The sequence below is a fragment of the Tursiops truncatus genome, chromosome 6 (genome assembly GCF_011762595.2).
Source record: "Tursiops truncatus isolate mTurTru1 chromosome 6, mTurTru1.mat.Y, whole genome shotgun sequence".
NCBI lineage: Eukaryota > Metazoa > Chordata > Mammalia > Artiodactyla > Delphinidae > Tursiops > Tursiops truncatus.
Genome location: NC_047039.1, coordinates 12,095,606 through 12,114,391, shown reverse-complemented (window position 1 = coordinate 12,114,391; position 18,786 = coordinate 12,095,606). Strand labels below are relative to the sequence as shown.

The following is an 18,786-nucleotide window of genomic DNA, read 5'->3' as shown; positions in this document are numbered from 1 at the left end:
TTACGTTAAATAGCCACGTGGGGCTGGTGGCTATGGCGTTAGACAGCAAAGCTCTAGAACCCGAAGAATCCCTTCCCCCCTCACTGAGTTATTGACAGGACTAATGATGTAAAATTGTCAATATCCGAAACATAGTTAGCCCTCAAAAAATAATAGCTGCTATTACTACACAGCGTTGCAAATTACTTTCAGTACGTGCCATGTAAATTGGCTCTAAAGTCCAGAAACAGACTTCTCTTCATTTTTTATTGTAATTTTTTGTTTGCCAGAGTTAGTGGATAACCAATGTGTGGGTCTATATTTGAGCTCACAAACTAAAAATAGCAAACAACCATTTTGGGATCTCAGGAAGGCCTTCCAGAGATAGATGACGATTCCAAGTGGATTAGCTTAGTTTATACTGAACTAATTAGTTGGACAACAGCTAATTTAGCATTTGCGAAAATTGGATTTGTAACATTACTGTATTACTTTCAAACAGTGTCATCTGAAGCTTCCTGAATGAATTTGGGTAAGAGTAGTGTTTGCTTTAATACTTGGTATTAAAATAAAGTGGAATGTATTTACTTATCGGAAACATTATGTTGAATTCTTTAAAGGTTAAATTGGTTTGGACACATTATTATTATTTTTTTCTTGTCAGTGACTCACCGTGCTTTCTTCCACACTGAATCCAGAAAACAAAATGAACACAGATACAGAACATAAGCAGACCGTTATAACTAACCCTTAATAATCTAATCTACTAATAAAATTACACGTTTGTTCAGAATAAGCATGGTGCTTACTTTTAGGACACAAGAATCTGCAGTCCACAGCAGCAGAGGTGATAGTGGCATTCCATGGTCCCTGCCTAAGTGCCTGGTGGAGACTGAGACTTGAAATCCGAGGATGGATGTATTTAAATTAAACACATGCTTTAAGGCATTAAGAAAACTTGACGTTCTTATTAAGGAGACCAATTAATCTGCTTCAGTAGGATGCCACTTTGCAGTAGTTGAAAAAGTGCCCTAGGACGTTATATAAATGAAACCAGAGCAGAAAGGGAATGAAAATGTACTTTTCTACATAGGAGCCTTTCCTTAACTGCCCTCCCTAGCTTTGCTGTTTGAAATGCAGATCCTTTTTCTTCCACCCCTGACTGTGAGTCTGGGGTAGCATAATGGGAAGAGGGTGAAGACTCCTAAATGCTAAAATGAGGTGCTGTAAAGACTTACCAATGGGCATCACTAAGAAAAAAGGCAGCCAGCAGAGGACGAAGCAGCCGACCACGATACCCAGTGTTTTGGCCGCTTTCTTCTCCCGGGAAAACTTGAGGAGTCTCACGGAGAAGTGTGTCTTGTTCTTGGCGCTGGACACCCCGCTGCCTCCTACCGGGACATTCTTGCGATGGATGCGGAGCGTCACCCGCTCCGAGTCCGACTTGTCGGTCTTGAGGCCGGACTTGAGGCCCCGGCTCTCCCTCTTGGCCACCACGTAGACCCGGCAGTACATGACCAGGATGATGGTCAGCGGCACGTAGAAGGAGCCGAGCGCGGAGAACAGCACGTAGCCCGGCTCCTCATTGATCTGGCAGATGGTCTCGTCCTCCGGGGCCGGCTGCCTCCAGCCGAACAGAGGCCCGATGGAGATGACCAGGGAGAGCGCCCAGACGCAGAGCAGAGCCATGAGACCCCTCTTCTGCGTGACGATGGTGGGGTAGCGCAGCGGGTAGCTCACGCCGATGTAGCGGTCGATGGAGATGATGCAGAGTCCCATGATGGACGCAGTGCAGCACAGGACGTCCACCGCCGCCCAGATATTGCAGAAGACCCTGCCAAAGGCCCAGTAGCCCAAGATCTCGAAGATTGCGGAGAAGGGCAGCACCGTGGAAGTGAGTAGAAGGTCGGCCACCGCCAGGTTGACGATGTAGTAGTGAGTGACCGAGTGCAGATGCCGGTGGCAGGCCACGGAAAGGATCACAAGGATGTTCCCCAGTACCCCGAAAAGGATGAGGCCCCCCAAGATCACCCCGAGCAGAATGGCCTTGGAAATGTTCACCGGTGGCGGCGGGTGGGTGCAGTTGGAGCTGTCCGAGGCATTTCCAGAGAGAAACACCATGGTCCCAGCCGGGGCCGGGCGAGGTCCGGCTCTTGAGGGCCACTCCGGGCCTGGGCGGAGGTGGGAGCGAGGGAGCAGGAAGTCAAAAGGTCTCCGCTCCGGGGAGCCTTGCCTGCTGGGGTTGTCTGGGGGTAAGAGAGAGCGTACGGGTGGGAAGCAATCCGGGCCAGCCCTGGAAACCCTCAGAAGGCCACGCAAAGGGGCAGGGCATTAAAGGCAACATGGCCATGGGCGCGCGGGGCTGCCCGCCGACCCTCTGCACCAGCAACGCTGGCCCGGGCCCCAACTCCCTCCCTACGCGAGACTCAGCACGGAGCTCGAGGAGACGCGATGCAAAATGCAGTCCAGAATTACGCGAGTCCCCTTTCCTGTACTGTCGGATCCGTCCGGGTGTGAAGACTGAGCATTCTGCACATAATTTGGAACTCAAAAATCCAGCGCCTGTCTCTCCCACAAACCACAAGCACGTACGGGTCTGCCGTCGACTCTCAAAGGCGGGGACCGTTGGCATCTGGGCACTTCTCTCCACCCGCAGTTACCGTCAGTGTGGCTGGACTCATGGTAGATCCAGCTTCTAGCCGCGCAGGCCGGGGGACGTGGATGTGAAATGTTTGCCGAGACCGAGGCGGCTGCGGAGCGTCGTTTGCCAGCGTCCTCCTGAAAGAGCGCAAAAAGAAATGCGGAGTGTAAGCCAGGCGCCCTGGGGAGCGAGGCTGTGCCCTGCCTCGACTGGCGGTCGGACCCGGCGGGGAGTCCCGCCGACTCTGCGATCCCGAAGCGGTTCGCCCAGCAGCAGGCGAGCGCGCGGGAGGGGACCGCGAGCCGTGCCCCGCCGCTGGGAATCTGCCCTGGCGCGCTCCGCCGCGCAGCCTCTCGCGGGGTTCGAGATCCGAAACACACACCCCCCCAAGCTGCAGGGCCCGGCGGTCGGACTGCTAGCAGCCGTGCAGTGAAATTAAAATCCCAGAGCCCGAGAAACGCGATTGCGGCTGACGGGCATGCAGCGCCGAGCCAAGCCGGTGGAAACCCGGAGGATCTACCCGGTTGCCACTTGAACAGGTTGCTTCGCAGTCACCTGGAGGAGGCGGCCTGGGAGAGGGAGCCGCTGCGACCCGGAGACCGCAGGGCCAGTGCCACGCGCACGCTCACGCTCGAGGAATTCACACTTGAGTGTGCGGAGAGCGTCGGTCTGTCGACCAGCCAAGCCGGCCTGAGAGCCGCGTCCAGAGCAAAGCCCTCGCGACCCAACGAGGGCTGAATGCGACCTAGATCGGTCCAGGATTCTTTTCCTAGCCAGAGGATCAGCGGTCCCAGAGGACTCGAGCCTCAAGCCACACCCAGGCGGGCTCCGGGGGGTCCAAGAAGAGTGGGAGCGGGGAGCGTCATTCTGTCTAAGGGGCTGTGCAGGCGGTAGTCACTGCGGATTTTGTACAGTAGGTGTAAAAATCAAGTCCGCGCGCCAGCGGACAGGGGACGCCTCGTATTTTCCGAGCTGGGGACCACGGTCTGCGTACGAAAGCTAGGTTTCCACAGCTGCGGGCCGACCGCAGGGACTCAGGCAGGAATGCAGGGAGTGGGGACACACCTTGCCTTCTAAGGACTCTGTGGTTGGGCCTTGAGGCGGGATTCCCGGGCAAAGGCTGCTGTGAACATCACAAGTTCTAGCGCTCACAGGCAGTACAAAAAGCAAGCAACTGCAGAAACCCGTTTCCCCCTACCTCGGAGCGGTAAATACGGGGTTAAAAATCACACTTGTTAACGAGGAGATAACTTCCCAGAATATATAAGGGAAACGAGGTGGGGTAAGGGTGCGGGTGAAAGAAGCGGGAGGAGCTTGGGGGAAAAAGTGGGAGTTGGGTCTCACCCTGAGGCCCAGGGAGGTTTTCCCTAATCCACCCGGCCCTGCTGGACGCCGGCGCCCGGCGCTGCAGCGCACTCACCTGGAGCGCGGATGCAGAGCCACTCGCGCGCGCGTGGCGGGGACTGGACGGGCTTTCGGTCCCAGGAGCAGCCCTGCCGCCTCCTCCCTCGGGGGAGAGGGAACCGTTTCCGACGAACCAATTTCTAGTCCTTTTGCACCCGCTGACTCACCCCTTTCTCTACCACAGACGTCTTTAAGCGCCTGTCTCACAGACGCTTTACCTGGAGATTTTAAAAATAAAGAGAGAAAATAGAAAGAGAAAAAACCAAATACAGCCAGGCAATAACTCCACCTTCACCCTTTTAATATTCAGCTCCCCGACATCAGCAAAGAATGGCAGGGAACTTTGCAGCTCTCGCTGACGTAACACAGTCAGTAGCCCCAGCTAGTACCGTAATCTCCTGCTGTTACCGTATTACTCTGAGGTAACAGGAACAGTGCGCACAGCAGTATTTTTTTTCTCTTGCCTTGGGTGAATTGGGTTCTCGCTTCACTTTAAGAAAGTGTGTGTGTGTGTGTGTGTGTGTGTGTGTGTGTGTGTGGCGTGGGGGTGGGGGGAGCGGGGACAAGGGATTTTTTATTTGTAGCAAATAACTCTTTTAAATGATCTGATTTTAAAAGTAAAGAAAAATAGACACTTGCCAGACACATATTACTGTGTGTATGATGTGTTCAAAGAAATGCCCAGTAAAGTTACTTTTGAACACCTTGATTCAACGAACACTTAGGTTCTGTTAAAATCAAAAGGAAGCATATTGTTATGCCAAATATGCAGGTAAATTATATTATTTGCAGATGTTTTAAGATGAATGTAAAATCAGATAAAATTCAATAAATCTGATTCTAATAAAATTATTGTTCTAGGAAAATAAAGTAAGCATATCTAAACCTTCTGAAATACGATCCATCTCTCATTTCTTCAGACAAATGGACTTAGAAAGTAAGATGGTCGCACTGCAATTTCTTACGTGGCTGTGTTATTAAAGTGCTATTAATTATTTTCCAGTTTACGTAAGAAAATGTACGCTTTAAAAGAGTGTTACTTCTCTTTAATGCATGAATAGTTGGAGTATGAAAAGGTGACATCACCAGTCTTATTTACTTTTCTTTTTTCTGGTAAATTCCATGTTCTGTCTAGCTTAAAATTGAAGAAAACCACCTGTGTTTTAGAATATTGGGAAAATACCAGAATTTTCTCCACTCTGATTCCTACCTCAAAGTCCCCTCCTTTCATCTTTATTGATTCAGACAAAACACACTGTTCATAAAGTAGTTAGTAGGTTCTCTTAAACCTAGTAATAAAGAGATAACTTTCAGTACAGGTAAATACGTACTTGAATTCCCTCACCTGAACAAAAGTTTATTAACATTGTTACCTTTTCCAAGGGAGATGTTTGGGAGACTTTTTTATAGCAGTATACCTCCAAATGCCTCAGAGGAATGCCCTCAGAAGGATCAGGGAGCCCTGCTTCATCAAAGACCTAATATTTAGATGACCTCTTTCCTGTAAACAATGCCATCCCACCCGCCACATCTGTAGGGGGGTGAATTTTATGTTGTAGGAAAAGCATATGGGGTGAGGAGACAGGAGAGCTGGGTTCCCTCTATTTACTAAGTCACTTGCTCTCTGAGATGCCATCCCCTCCGTGGAAGAGGCTTTACTACAGCTCCCTGAGACTCCTACATCTTATCATCAAATATGTATACAAAGTCTGTTCTTCAGAAATCCCATCCGCCAGAGGATGATATTATTGCTTAGTTTCATATTCATTAACCTTACACCGTGAATGCAAGCTTTCTAGTAAGACCTGTTCCGTGGCAAATAAGGGAAGTAGTGTTATCAAGAAGAGCGACTGAAAATTGCTCAACTCTGCAGGGTCAAAATGTACAAACGCTTTTGGACCCACCAGGACCCCACCTCCAACAAACAAGCAGACTCACAATCCCACCCCCTCAACCAATTAGCTAGTGCCCAGATGGAGAAAAGCAGCTCTTTATTTCCACCTTGGCCTCTGTATGCTACCAGGTAGGTTTTCAAATCCACTTCCAAGCTGGTTAACATCAATCTTGGCTAAACTAGCTCTCAGAACCAATTTTTCCATGGCTGATCACAGACCTGCAAACAGGACACTATTCATCTTCATAAAGAATGATTGATGCCGGTGTCCCAGAAGATGTTGACATAGACCCATGGGAAGGTGGAGTGAAGAAAGAGGAGGCTGTGGGGTGGTAAAGATCCGCTCCTGCCCTCCTATGAAACCAGGGTGAAACTCAGCTTTTCTGAGCCTTGGTTTCCTAATTTTTAAAGGGAGACAATAACCCCCAACCCCAGGGTTATTTGGACTGAGTGAGATTATATCTCATGAAGCTTATCAACTCTCCTGCTATTAATCTTATTAACCCTTTTCCTTTCTGCTTGTTTTGTGTGCTACTTTAAAGTGAAACATACTTCTAACCCAGAGTGGTCCAAATTCCACATTTAACAAGAGCACAAAGTATTCAGCTGGAGAGGTGTTTGAAATGCCCTGCGAACTATGCCCCGGTCCACTGATGTAACCAGAGTGACCCTACATGGCAGAGTGGGAGAGCTGGCTATGACTCCTGTCTACTCCTCCTTTTCTTCCCATCCCTTCTTTTTTTTTTTTTAACATCTTTATTGGGGTATAATTGCTTTACAATGGTGTGTTAGTTTCTGCTTTATAACAAAGTGAATCAGTTATACATATACATATGTTCCCATATCTCTTCCCTCTTGCGTCTCCCTGCCTCCCACCCTCCCTATCCCACGCCTCCCATCCCTTCTTGTCCCACATCTTGAAGGGCCATGCAGATACGTGTGAACATCTGTATACCCAAACTGCTGCCTCTTGGCCTTGGGCCTCAGGGTGCACACACCTGTGATATGGTCTTCCCTTGAGAGGGTAGACCCAGAAAACAGGCCTAAAGTCCTTGAAAGTGGTTGTGTGGCCATTTGGGGCAGGAGATGCTAGATCCCAGAGCATGATCTAGAAGAGAGGGCACAGGCTCCAGGCTGGGATATTACCTTACTCCTGTGGACTTTTTGCTCCATGGGAAGGGCCACAGCCAGAGGGAGTCCGAGCTGGGCTTTCTAAAGCACGAAACCCAAGGTACGGGTCCTATTACCTGGACCTAAGGGTGCGACTCTGTAGACTTCAGATGTGCTGGAACTTGAGAAATCTCCTGCAGGGGAGGTTCTGGGAAGCCTCATGAGATGATGTTGCTTGATTTAGTGCTTGCAGGATAAGCAGGATTGGTAGAAAAAGGTAAGGTAAGCAGATGAACAACGGCTGTACAGTAGAGTGGGGTGTGTGTGTGTGTGTGTGTGTGTGTGTGTGTGTGTGTGTGTGTGTGTTCGCAGACACTGGGGGAACCAACCTAACTGGAGAAGAAGGGCTTGCAATCGACATACACTGATGCCTTAGACTGGCAGGACTCTGTTAGTGACTAGTGAGAAAGTCAGCTAGTGTGGGAAGCTTTGAAGAAAAAAAAGAATCTGTCAATCATTATCTTACAAGACAATACACAATGAAATTAGGAACTGCTTTCTGGAATTTATAATTCCACTGACAGGGTAGAGGGTTTAATGTTAGTATCCACCAAGAAGACTTGGCTTTTCAAGGAATTCTCCTAAGGCTGAAAAAAAAGTGTGAGGGAAATGAAAAACTTTGCTCAGAATGATACTGATGCAGTATCCAAGTCATGATTCTCCAAACAAACATTGTGTTCTAATCCTTTAATGAACCAAGAAGACTCACAGTGCACAGACACTGCTAAAGGAAGCCGAGGATGAGATAATGATTCTGTCTTTGGCATCATTCATCCCGATTGTTCTCGTCGCCCTGAGAAAATTACTTGCTTCAAGTTATGGGAGTCACAGCGTTCCATCCCTACAGTGTATGTTATGGTGGGAATGTGGAGTCAAGCCAGCCTGTAGCCAATTATACTTTTAAAAGAATAAAACTCTGCTCTTTGCATAGCAAATATTAGTTGAGGCATATCAATCAAATTCTTTCAATACCTTTCTCCAATAACAACAGAAAGGGAATTGAAACACCTAAATCAATATCTGTAACAAATTTAGAAATTCTTTATCTCATTTCTCCATCTGCTGACCTGCTCTTACAGGTACATTGAAATTCTTATTGACCTGAATTTCATTATAAAATATATGCTCAGACTAGCACATTTTAAAAAGTTAGAAATATATAAAAATAAAACTAATCTGTAATTCTGTCATTGGAGAAATAAACACTGTTAAATATTTGCAATATTTTCCCTTTTTCTAAACCCACGTGTATAAATGACATACATAGATATATATATGAAATATATTACATACATGTATTTACAATATTATACAATACTACGATCATACTGTATCTACAGTTATATATCTTGTTTTTTCATTTAATATTATTAACCCTATATTATTAAATTTCTGCCCAAACATGACTGATAATGGCTGCCCAGCAATTTCATTGTGCGTATATGTCATGATAAATTTAAATATTTGGATAATTAATACTTGGATATTTATGTTTTTAACAGATGTCTGATTTATAACTTGTACTGTGATAAATACCCATATATAACATTGTAGTCTAAATTTTTCTTAAGGATAACTTCTATAAGTGAAATTAAAGAATCGAAAATTATGAACACTTAAAAGGTTATAATACATATTGCCTTCTAAGAAGGTTTTACAAATGCAACAATGGAAAGTGTAAACTCCTAAGAGTAGTGTATGGCAGGACCTCCTTTTTTTTCCTCTTGTTAACCTTGAGTATTTATAATAAAATCGATAAGTACATAAATAAATATAAATGAAATAAACCTTAGCCAATTTAACAAGTAAAAAAAAATCTCATTAAAATTTTTGTTCTGTAGTTATAAGTGTATTTTTATGCACTGCTTTGACATTTTCATTTATACTTTTCTGATTTGCTTGTCCATGTTTCTATCAGTCAGGATTTAGTCAGAAACTGCTGTAGGTGTTTCAAACAGGGAGTGATTTAATACAAGGAATTAGAGGCTCATAAGACAGTTAAGAAAGACTGGAAAACAGATCAGGGAGAGCTGCTATTTTCTTTCAGGAAATCTGTAAGCACAGGAATATCAGGAAATCATAATGGTGAGTTCAGGTGCCTGAAGCATCAATAACGTGCAGGACACCCAGAAAGAATCTTCTGGCAAATCCTCACATGTGCTGTGGGCTGAAGCCTTCATTCCTACACGACAGTGTTACATGGTGCACAATGGCTTCTGCTTCTCTTTTACAGGAATTCCTCTTATTAGTACATTGTAACCCCAAATCTGGTTGACAGAGATCCTTCCAGCCGTTGCAATGCAGAGAGGAGCATAGAAGGGGGAAAATAGTTCTAAGTGGCTGATGGGTAATTTGGTATAATGTCCACTGGCCATTTTTATATTGGTGTTTCCCCCTTTTGTCTTGTTGCTTTGTAAGTACTGTTTATATATTATGGCAACCGTGCAAATGTGCCATCAGATCTCACACTTCCTCTAGGCTGCTCCCTAACGATGGCTAAGCATAGCAGAAGTTCTAAAGCAGGCCTGTTACTACAAGACCTGGGATTTCTTTTTAATTAATTTATTTTATTTTATTTATCTTATTCTTTTTTGGCTGCATTGGGTCTTAGTTGCTGGGCGCAGGCTTTTCTCTAGTTGCGGCAAGCAGGGGCTACTCTTTCGTTGCGGTGGGCGGGTTTCTCATTGTGGTGGCTTCTCTTGTTGTGGAGCACGGGCTCTAGGCGCGTGGGCTTCAGTAGTTGTGGCACACGGGCTCAGTAGCTGTGGCACATGGGCCTTGTTGCTCCGCGGCATGTGGGATCTTCCCAGACCAGGGCTTGAACTCATGTCCCCTGCATTGGTAGGTGGATTCTTAACCACTGCGCCACGAGGGAAGCCCAAGACCTGGAATTTCTTGAACGGGGGATTTTGTCTCAAGTGCTCCCCATCAGCTGGCCAAAACTTTCTTCCAACTGTGCAACTGTCTGACACTTTTCTTTCCCAGTATTCCTTTCGTCCTCTCTGCTTCATAGGATTCTGACTTGCATCATGGTCTGAAGGCTCTCCTTCTCCAGCTCTTCCTTTCGCCTTCACAGGAATTTCCCCCTTATGTATTTTGTATGATGAATTATGTCTTGGTGTCTGCTTACTGGAGGACAAAATTAACACATACATTAAGGATGTTAGCCCTTTGTGATATATGTTGTCATTTCTTCCATTCACGGATATTTAAAGGAAAACATCTCATGAATTTTTAAATAAAGCATAAAGAATAGAATTTTTTAGAAAAACTGACAAATTTACATCAATATTCAATACTTTTCAGTATGATAAAAGGGACAAAAGGGCAAGGCTAAATTATAACTTCAATTGGGAGCAAGTATTATAAAATGTATAACACACCAAAATTATTTTCCAGAGTATGTATGTTCTACTGTCTAACCTTCATTGTTTCTGAGAAGTCAGACAAATTTATATCATTCTGTCACTGTAGATAATATACAGTTTTTTTCTAGCTGATTCACGTTGATCAGCTGGTGAAGATGTGACCAGAGGCTTGCAAGAACCTAACCTTGTATTTCCCGTAGGAGCAATGGTACCATATTCACTAATTCAGTGTTTGCAGTGACTGTATGGAATATAACTACCACCAGTGTGAATAAACTGTGTGTGTCTGTCTGGGTATGTCTGTATCACACACACAGACTGTACACAGTGTGCATATGCACACACATACATATAGATAATCCAGGATTTGTAATTGTTATGTGTGGGATGACAAAAATACTCCACCATTTCCAGAAGGTAGAAATGTCATTTGAATTTTAATGAGTTCATTGGTTTTCAACAAAAATATTATTGGAATTTTAATTGTAATTGCAAGAGTTAGACTGTGGAGAATGAGCAAATTTATGATAGTCCTATCAGCTACATTGCTCTATTTCTCCTTTTACTCAAAATATATTCTTTAATAATTTTTAAACAATTTTTCGTAAGCATCTGGTCTGATTTTGGTTAGTAATTTTTAGACATCTTATGTTTCCTGTTCCTATTAGAAACAGTGTCTTTTCCCTATTAGATTTTGCTGACACATGGGAATGGCATTAATTTTTGTATACTGATCTTATTTGCTGAATTTCTTCTATTTCTTTTCCTTTTCAAAAAATTATTATTGATTTTTAAAATTTCTGGATCATCTTGGATTTCCTACAAAGACAATTATCTATATTTAGTAACAATTTTATGCCTTTCTTTCAAATGTTTATACCTATTCTTAGTCCTTTTATATTTAATTATAGCCCCAGTATAATGTTGGATTTTAGGGATAATTATAGACATTCTTGCCTTAATCCTTACTTTAATGAGAATGCTTCAGACTGCAATATTTAGTATGATGTGTATATATCTTTTGCTAATAATTTGTTAAATTGGTTCCCATATATTTCTAATTTGTTAAGAAGCTTTTAAAAATGCTGCTTACTCTTAAGATGATCATATGATTTTTCACTTATAATTTATTAGTATGGTGAATTACATGGATTGATTTTTTTATATTGAATATTTTATTTCTGCTCTTGATATAAACGCTACTTGGTCTTAATATAGTATTTTCTTTTATATACTTTTTGTTTCATTTTCTGTAATTTATTTATACTTTTTTCTAGGGATATTTACCAGTAAGATTGGACTATGATTTCCTTTTCTTATGTTTTCTTTGTTCTGCTTTGAAATTATAATTGTACTCGCCCAGAAAATGATACCTGGTTCTCCCTCTTTTTCTGTTCTCTGAGACAGTATAAACAAATTAGAACTTCTGTTATTTGAAGGTTGTGCTAATTCAGGTACAAAACACTTGACTTAATATCTTTTTAGAGGGGAAAGTTTTGTCTATTTCTATTTCTTTACTAGTTTATAGTTTACTCTGGTTTTAACTTTTTTAAGTTATATTTTAATTTAACTTTTTATGAAAATATGCATTTTCATGATATTGTCATACAACTTTTAAAATATTTATTCTATTTTATGTCTATTTATGTCTTTTTATTCTTAATATTGTTTAAATACTCTTTCTGTCCTATTTCATACTCAGTCTTTCAGGAAAGCTTTTTTATTTTTACATCTTTATTAGGGTATAATTGCTTTGCAATGGTGTTAGTTTGTGCTTTATAACAAAGTGAATCAGCTATACATATACATATATCCTCACATCTCCTCCCTCTTGCATCTCCCTCCCACCCCTCTAGGTGGTCACAAAGCACTGAGCTGATCTCCCTGTGCTATGTGGCTGCTTCCCACTAGCTATCGATTTTACATTTGGTAGTGTATATATGTCCATGCCACTTTCTCACTTCATCCCAGCTTACCCTTCCCCCTCCCTGTGTCCTCAAGTCCACTCTCTATGTCTGCATCTTTATTACTGTCCTGTCCCTAGGTTCTTCAGAACCATTTGTTTTGTTTTTTTTCAGATTCCATATATATGTGTTAGCGTACGGTATTTATTTTTCTCTTTCTGACTTACTTCACTGTGTATGACAGACTCTAAGTCCATCCACCTCACTACAAATAGCTCAATTTCATTTCTTTTTATGGCTGAGTAATATTCCATTGTATATATGTGCCACAACTTCTTTATCCATTCATCTGTCAATGGACACTTAGGTTGCTTCCACGTCCTGGCTATTGTAAATAGAGCTGCAATGAACATTGTGGTACATGACTTTTTTTGAATTTATGGTTTTCTCAGGGTATTTGCCCAGTAGTGGGATTGCTGGGTTGTATGGTAGTTCTATTTTTAGTGTTTTTTGTGTGTGTGTGTGTGGTATGCGGGCCTCTCACTGTCGTGGCCTCTCCCGTTGCAGAGTACAGGCTCCAGGCGCGCAGGCTCAGCGGCCATGGCTCACGGGCCCAGCCGCTCCACGGCATGTGGGATCTGCCCAGACTGGGGCACGAACCCGTGTCCCCTGCATCGGCAGGCGGACTCTCAGCCACTGCGCCACCAGGGAAGCCTATTTTTAGTGTTTTTTAGTTTGGTTTTTTTTTTTCTGAAACACCGGTTTTGATTTTGTTGTTCATCTCTTTTGTTGTTTTGCTTATTTGTAGTCTATTAATTTCTGCCATTATCTTCATTCTTTCCTTCCTTCTTTCTACCACCTTTGGTTTTACACAGCAATTAATACCTTAGTTTTTTGGTGTTGAATAACTAATTTTAATCTTTATATTTTGACATGTATTTAAGAATATAAATTTATTTCTAAATGTCACTTTAGCTATATTCTAGAGGTTTGATGTCCTTACTTTTTTATTAAGTTCTAGATATACTTTAATATCATCAGGAATTTTCTTTAATTAGTTTTTTCAGTTAAACTTTTTACTTTTAGATAGTTGTAGATCCCATGCCATTGTAAGAAATAATACAGAGAGATCTCATGCAGTCTTCACCCAGTTTCCACGTTGATAAAGTCTTACAAAGTCATAGCACAATATTACAATCAGGATGTTGACCCTGACAGAGTCAAGATACAGAATAGCCTCACCCCACAAAGATCCCTCATGTTGCCCTTTTATAGCTGCTCAGATTCCCTTTCCCACCTCACCTGTCCCATTCCCCTGACAATAACTAATCTCTAAAATATGTCATTTCAAAATATTATCATGCAGTTTGTGACCTTTTTGGGTTGATTATTATGTCTCAGCATAATACCCTAAATATTCATCTAAGTGGTTGCATGTAACAATAGTTCATTCCTCTTTATTGCTGAACAGTATTTCAAGGTATAGATGTACCACCATTAGTTTAACTATTCACCTTTTGAAGGACATATGCATTGTTTTCAATTCTGGGCTATTACAAATAAAGGTGCTATCTACATTTGTGTACAGGTTTTTATGTGAACACGAGTTTGCACGTTTCCGAGATAAATGTCAAAGAGTGCAATTGCTGGATTGTATGGTAAGGATATGTTTAGTTTTATAAAAAACCACCAAGCTATTTTTCCAGGGTGGCAGTACCATTTTACATTACCGACAGCAATGTATGAGTGATCCAGTTTTTCTGCCTCCTTACTAGTATTGTCACTCTTTTATTTTAGCCATCCTGGTAGGTGTGTTAGTGATATATCACTGTGGTTTTAATTGACATTTCCCTGGTGATTAGTGATGTTGAGCATCTTTTCATGCACCTATTGTCCATTTGGATGTTTTCTTTGGGAAAAAAATGTCTGTATAGTTCTTCTGCCGATTTTACGATCAGATTTTTTTTGTTGTTATTAAGTTGTATGAATTTTTTATAAATTTTGATTATTAACCCTTTATTCTATATATGATTTGCAATTTTTTTCTCCTATTTCATAGGATGCCTTTTAATTTTGTCGACTGTTTCTTTTGCAGTACAGAAGCACTTAAATTTGGTACAATCCACCCCCCCCCAAAAAAGAAATTTGGTATAATCCCACTTTTTGATTTTTGTGGTTTGTGCTTTTGGTGTCATATCCAAAATATCATTGCCAAGACCAATATCCAGGAACTTCTTCCTTATGTTTTCTTCTAGGAGTTTTATGGTTTCAGGTCTTAAATCTTTGATCCATTCTGAATTTCCTCAGTCTTTAGCTTTACTTTTTAACAAAAGCAAAAGTTCTTAATGATAAAATCCGCTATGTCAATTTTCCCTTTCATAGCTTGTGATTTTGTCATCAAGTCTGAGAACGCTGCCTAGCCCAACGCTGCCTATGGTTTTTTTTTTTTCTAAAAGTTTCATAGTTTTAACTCAGTTTTTAAACACCACGCTTTTAGTTTCCATTAGTATTGGTTTTGTCTCTATAAAGAAACTTATCTTTATATTGTTGATTTCAAATTTAATTGCTTTGGAATCATAACACATGTTACTATGCTTACTGTTCCAATAATTTCTGCTCTTTCCTTTCCTTTTTCTTTTTCTACTTCATTTGGTTTTATTCTGATGTTATTTTTTCTGTCACATTGGACATACACAAATTGGACATTTTGTTAGTTTCTTTTCAAACCAAACACCATTACAGTAAGAAATTTACCTCTCAATTCCACTTAACACTCCCACAAGGTTTGACTTGTTTTATAGTGATTTCATAGTCATCTAGTTTGAAACATTTCACACTTTCCAATACATTTTTTTTTCTTATCCCATGAATTAATTAGGAGTGTGATTTTTCTTTGTATCAAAATTTTAAGCTACTGTTTTAATGTTGATACATAATTTGATTACATGATACCTAGGAAAATAAATATATATGATACTGAGTCTTTGAAATTCCTCAGACTAACTTTGTAACTTAGCATATGATCAGTTTTGAAAGGTTTCATATGTGCTTGAAAAGCATGTATCTTCTCTATTTCTTGGGCACAGGAATCCCAAACACATTAATTTTGTTATGAAAATTCTACTGACCCTTACTAATTTTAGGTCTACTTGGTCTAAAAGTTTCTGATGTAAGTGACTTAATGTCTTCCACTATGATTATGGATATAACATTGTCTCATAATTCTGACAGTTGTTACACTGTGTATGTTGATATTGTAGCCAGGTTCATCCAATTCATGATTATTCATTCCATAATATTCATAGTATTGAGGGGTAGAGCAAGAAAAATTCCCTGCCACATCATAATGTAATGCCCTTTTATTTCTCCTATTAAGGATCTTTACCTGAAATTTTATTTGGTCTGATATTAATATTATAACACAGCGTTTGTTTTAAGCAGCTTATTTCTGGTTTATGCTTTTCAAGACCTTTATTTTCAGCTTTTTGAGTCATTTTGTTATTGGACTAGCCTTAGATAGATAGACTAGCCTTGGGTACTATTTTGTCTTTTCAAAGTGAAGATTCATGTAATCATTTCTGGACAATTCTTATCTATTATTCTTTGTTTAAACTTTTAAAATTGAAATAAAACACATATGCAGAAAAATGCACCAATTGTAAAATGTGCAACTCGATGGCTTATCACAGTGACCCGGGTTGTAAACAAAAACAGTGCCAATTCCCTAGAAGCCTCTTTCATAGGCAATTATCTTCTTCCCTAAAGGTAACCACTATCTTGATGTCTAACTTCATACTTATGTCTATTTTTGAATTTTATGTAGATCATACAGTACATATTCAATCATATCTAGCTTCTTTAGTTCAAAATTACGTTTGTGGGATTCAATCATGCTTTTCGTATAAATCACGTAGATCATTTACTGATGCTGTTTTATAGTATGTCAGTATATAAATAAGCCAATATTTATTTATCCTTTCTTTGTCCACTGTTTAGCTATTATGGATAATGTTGTTATGAACTTTGTGTAAAGATTCTTGGTGCACATGGGCCAGAATTTCCATTGGGTATATTTCCTAGAAATAGAATCAGTGGCTCATAGGGCAAAGTGTAATTTCTAGATGTTCTACTTTAGTAGATATTGACACATACTTTTCCATCGTAGTTGTACCAGTTACACTCCTAACATAGGTACAAGAGTCTCTGTTGTCAGTCTTCTTAATTTTAACCATCTTGGTGTGTATGTAGAAATAGCTTATTGTGGCTTTAGTTTGCATCTTCCTGATTACTAATGAATTTGAGAAACTTTTCATATGTTTATTGGTAGACTCTCTTTTTTGTGCAGTGTTTGTTCAGGTCTCTTTCTGAAATTTCTATTGAGTTATCTAATTTTCTTTTCTTATGAGGTTTTATTTTTTAAATAAATTTTTTATTGAGGGATAACATGTGAAAAAAACCCAGTAGAATCGTTAGTGTACAGCTAGCTAGATATTCACAAAGTAAACATCCTGATTAAGAAATACTTTCTTACTAGAATCCCAGTAGGAGCTTTCATGCTCACTCCCAATTATTATTATCTCTGTCCTTCCCAAAGTTAACAACTATACTAACTTCTAAGACCAGAGGTTACTTTCCCTATTTTTTTTTAATATTTATATGATTGGAGTCCCAAGCATATATATATATAATATATGGATATATTATATATATTTTGCTTTCCAATAAGCCTCTGTAATGATAGAAATTTTTTTTATATTCTGTGCTGTCCAATTCGGAAGCCACTAGCCACATATAGCTACTGAACACTTGAAATGTGGTTAGCGTGACTGAGTAGTTGAATTTTAAAATTTTATTTAATTTTAAATAATTAAATTTAAATAGCCACATGTGGCTAGTGGCTACCATATCTAGCACATCTCTAAAATAATCCCTTGCATGAATATGCTACAAATTATTTATCAGTTCTACTGTTTATGGATGTAAGGATTACTTTAACGAAAAAGTTGCCGGCAACATTTTTGCATAAGTCTCTTGGCACACCTATGTACACATTTTGTTGAGTATATACCTAGGAGTGAAATTGCTGAATCTTAGCATACATGTATATTAAGCTTAGTGGATAAATGTCAAATGGTTTTCAAAAGTAGCTCATACTAATTTATTCTCATAGGTCAGAATATGAGAATTCTAGTTCCTTCACCTCCTCAAATATCTCTACCATTTTAGTCGTTCTAGTGCATGTGTATTGTCTCTCACAGCAACTTTAATTTGCATTTAATTAGTGCATAATGAGGTTGAACATCTTTAAAAATGCTTTTTAATTATTTGGAATATCCTAATTTTGGAAATCTCTTATCCATTTTTCTAATGGGTTGTATTTTTCTTATTGATTTGTGGGAGTTCTTTATATATTCTGAATATCTGTGTTTCAGCAGTTATATGTATTGCAGATCGCTTCTCCTGAGGTATGGCTTGTCTTTTTACTTTCTTAATGGTGTCATTTGATGGACAGAGGTTTCTTTTTTAATGTTAACATATGTATCTGTCTTTTCCTTTATGTTTCATATATTTTATACCCCAAAGCTGTGGAAATATTATCTCATCTTATCTTTTGAAGCTATATTACCTGCCTTTCAAATTTGGGTCTTTAATCCACCTGAAATAGGTTTTGTGTTTGGTGTGAGGTATGGATCAAGGTGAATTATTTTTCATGTGAGCCAAATTATTTTTTTATTTTTCAGTGTCCCAGAAGCATTTATTGAAAAGATCATCCTTTCTCTACTACTCTGTAGTGTCATTTTGGTCTTAAATAAATTGAGTATGTAAGGCTAGCATCTGGTCTTGTTCTGTTTTACTGGTCTATTTGTTTATCATTGCACCATATCAAACTGGTTAATTCCTGCATCTTTCCAGTAACTTTGATAGTGAAAGTTCTATGATCTTGTCTTTCATTATTGTGTTAACTGCATTTGGCCCCTTCACACTTCCATATAGACTTTGGAATCCCTTGCTAATTTCTGGGGAAAAAACGTAAAAAACAAACACACACACACAAACAACAAAACAAAACAAAAACACTCAAGTGGTAAACTTGGCTCTGGTGCATTTTGTTCCTTATTCTTTAGAGTAATAAAAGCTTTGCCTTTCTCTGTCTCTAAAATCTGGGTTCAACAAACCTGTTTAAAGCTTACTTACTACTTTGACCATATCTGTTTTTTAGATCCATAAAGGTATTTCTCTTAGAGTATGGCTTTTTATTTTTAGCCTTTTAAAATGTTTAATGTTTTGTATATTGTTGCTGTTTATACCAGTGGGGAAGAGGAAGGGCAAATAAAAGCTGAAACTCACAGTGCCAGTCTGACTAGAAATCTACAATATGTTTTCCCTGCCCTGATTCTCACTCTTGCCCTTTTCTCATCAGCTGTG

General features: G+C 40.2%; 1 protein-coding gene across 3 annotated transcripts in view; it reads right to left on the bottom strand.

The window, feature by feature from the left end:
* The window catches only part of ADRA1A (adrenoceptor alpha 1A), a 99,049-nt gene extending 94,584 nt beyond the window's left edge, over window positions 1-4,465 (bottom strand). For 2 of the 3 annotated variants that reach the window (XM_073805821.1, XM_004316653.4), the window contains exons 1-2: window positions 4,041-4,465; window positions 1,218-2,757 (exon numbers count right to left, since the gene is read on the bottom strand). In XM_073805821.1, coding sequence (XP_073661922.1) covers window positions 1,218-2,100 — 883 coding nt within the window. In that variant the 5' untranslated portion in view covers window positions 2,101-2,757; window positions 4,041-4,465. Of the gene's footprint in view, window positions 1-1,217; window positions 2,758-3,175; window positions 3,671-4,040 lie in introns of those variants that run through there. The other variant, XM_073805820.1, reaches the window with a different exon arrangement.
* Window positions 4,466-18,786: the final 14,321 nt, after the last annotated feature.